Source organism: Echinococcus granulosus (assembly GCF_000524195.1).
Source record: "Echinococcus granulosus chromosome Unknown EG_S00019, whole genome shotgun sequence".
NCBI classification, from domain to species: domain Eukaryota; kingdom Metazoa; phylum Platyhelminthes; class Cestoda; order Cyclophyllidea; family Taeniidae; genus Echinococcus; species Echinococcus granulosus.
The window spans coordinates 3,951-7,106 of NW_020170399.1; the positions used below are offsets into that span (position 1 = coordinate 3,951).

General features: G+C 40.0%; 1 protein-coding gene across 1 annotated transcript; it reads right to left on the bottom strand. All coding sequences in view use genetic code 11, as the record gives it.

The window, feature by feature from the left end:
- Positions 1-383: 383 nt before the first annotated feature.
- EGR_03540 (hypothetical protein) lies at positions 384-1,556 on the bottom strand (the record flags this gene model as incomplete). The annotated part of the gene is made up of 2 exons (XM_024492789.1): positions 384-486; positions 1,288-1,556. The coding sequence occupies 2 exons, from the start codon at positions 1,554-1,556 to the stop codon at positions 384-386; spliced, it is 372 nt and encodes a 123-aa protein (XP_024352672.1).
- Between the last annotated feature and the right edge of the window lie 1,600 nt (positions 1,557-3,156).

The window sequence follows — 3,156 nt, forward strand, 5'->3', positions numbered from 1 at the left end:
TTACAAGTAGACAACTATCTGCCCTACGATGCTATAGTTTATGCAGGAATATAATGACAGTTGAGCTTTTCGGCTACACAGGATATTTCCTTACTGGGGCATCAAATTCCAGCATATTAGTCAGCTGCACCGACAGCAGGCTCAAATACACCCATGGTATCACTCTGAGGCCAGCTTCCTACATTCCACGAGTATTTCCTGTTAATATCGGACAAAACACATGTTGCAACGGCTTAAATATGTACCGCATCGTCACTAGCTTTCTTTCGCCTCATAATGTATCTGGGCAACTTTTGCCATGTTTTCTCCAAAAATCAGTTGAGAAATGCATTAAGAGTGGAGACAGAATGGCACCAGGTTAGTCAGCAGTTCCCCTCCGGAATTCACTTGCGTTGATCACGTACAGGGGGAAAGAGGATGGAACGCATGATGACCATTTGAAACACATAGAATGACACTGTTTGGTAATCTCGAGGTAAAGCAGAGCTGAAAATGGAGAGCAACAACCGTCAGGGATTATGAATTGTTGTTGCATTCGGATAAATGTAAAGGATACACAATGGATGTCTCTGAGATTAGTCGGGAGATCGTGTGTTCACATTACTTGGCCAACAGATAGGGTAAGTAGAGCCCTCCAGAGATATACGGCGGTGAGTCTTATATGCCTAGCTGTCACTATGCCCGCGTGACATGAACCCCCTTGTAAAAGAAGCCGGGGCTTAAATAAGATGTGGAGCGTACTGTCGATAGTCAATGCTAATCCGAAGCAGCAAGTCAGTAACATTTAGTGACCGAACCAAGCATGGTAAATTGATAATGTGCTGGTGAAGGTATAAGGACCTACTCTAGCAGTACTTCCATGCTATGTTTCCACTGAACCTAATCTCCGAGGCAAATTCATTTACATTAGCTAAAAATGACCCGTTAGTTGATTTATTGCAATTCAAGAGGTAGGAAAGAATTTAAGCAATTAGTAGTCTAAGCTCTTAGTAACTATGAGGTCCACCACAAATATCTAATACCTCAAGTAGAGGACAAATTATTTCTATGGTATTTTGCCCAAAGACCTGATTTGTAAATATTCTTGGCTCCAACCATCCAAAAATGTTGATTTAGGAAAGTTACCATTTTTATGTTACCGTCTTTCACTTTCTAATAAGGGTTTATCAATTATAACTTCCTTTTTAATTTAATTATGAATTTAGAATCCCTCCTGCACCAGTTCGGACGGAGATGACAACCGTGTACAGAATTAAAGCAAAATGTCATTTAAGTCACGGAATTTACGTTTCTTTAGGTTCTTGGACAATGAGGCGTCCAGAGGTAGGTGACCTTTCTGCTGTAGTAGACGTCGGTCCGGAATAGACTATCAAAACACTGGCCTTGAGTACCGATTCCATTTGATGTCCACGGGTTAGTTTGGCAGAGCACAGGAACACCGACGAGGTGTATGCAATCAAGGTGTTGAAGAAGGACATCATAATCCAGGAGGATGATGTTGAATGCACGGTGGTAGAGAAGAGGGTGTTAGGCCTACAACAAAAACCTCTATTCATAGTGTAACTTCACTCCTGCTTTTAAACTATAGTGCGTCAATCACGTTACCTTTCTCATGTTCTTCCTACCTCGATCTACTTGCTGCACGACACCGCAATTTCCAAAAGCACATATCAGACTTCAAATTTTTAGTGCTGCAGACTTCATTTTTTTCTCAGAATATCTCCGATCGAAAGAAAAGAGGAGCTTTCGAGCAGATAATTGTTTTTAAGCACATGATCTGGATGTGTCTCAATCATAATTCCCACTCACATTGCATAGACATTTTGGACACTCCAACCGCAACATGGTTTTCTCACCAAAGGTATCCAACGAACGACTCTCCATCTTTTAAAAAAAGACGTTTATTTCAAAATGGAAAAAGCTGGAGCAATTTCAGGTCCTGACTCCTTACACGTGTATTCAGTGAGACTAATAAGTAATTATTCATATGCACACCGGTTCTACTGATTTATTTATACTACCTTTTGCCTTACTTCAGCATGCTTTGAATGCAGTCCTGCAATTTAGTTAGAATATAAGTTGTTCGTGAACTTGGTGCGCCTTATAACAAATCTGCAGCAACTCCTGTAGGCAGTTTTAATGCAGATTTCGAGCATGTCAACATCGTTTGCTCCAAGTATGATAAGGAGAATGAAAAAGAGTTGCAAAGAGTAGCTCAAACGGCGCCTGGGTAAAAGTACTGACAGTCATATGAATAGTAGCTCTCCATCTTTAACGGTTCACATTATAGAGCAAACAGGCCTGTACTCAACGTCCGCTCAACATTCTACAGTAATTCTCGAAAAGGATAATGTAAAGTAAAGGACATCGACTCCACACGTGGTTCATTTTATAGGCTTCGAAATGTAAGTGCTTAGGTATGTGTGGTTTACTTTTGTCCCTGGGCAACATGAATTATATCGGGAGGAGTTTTGGTAACTTCAGTTAAAACCAGAAAGAAGGAAGAGTGGCTGCAATATCTAATCATTGCGAAATCACTTGAATACAATTGCCTTTGAAAAGCTTTCCTATTTACTGCACATAATGGGATTATGCGACCCAATACTACAGGTTATGATATGCCTGCGTTGATAATAGGTATTTCAAAGGAAAAGGAAGGATTTTTGAGAAATCCTTTAAGCCTGTAATCTAGCATCAAATTCATTGTTGGAAAAACGATAAATTCTTATTAAAAGTCACATATCACAAACTCCTACACACATTCGGTTTAACACTTCCTTTCAAATAATTAAGCCACTACAAACATTGTATTATTGAGTTATTCCCCACTCAAGGTTATAGCAAAGTTGTTGGTCCAAATTATCCTCCAGTGTATCTGGATTTCTGCTGATGTAAAGGTAAACCTTAAATGTACACTGCCACATGTCATGAGGTGTTGACTAAAACAGGCAGACCTTGTGCTTGAAGTAAGTACGCAGTAACTAGGCTTTTTAGTTTTATTTCCGGGTATGCACTGCATCCAAACACAAGAAATTATGACATTCCTTAGAAGCGAAACTTTGCTTAAGGTCTTGAACTAAGAGGCTGCATGGTTAACATGAACTAAAGGACGACGTCCTTACCCTATTCACCATATCGGGCATCAGCAATATCTTA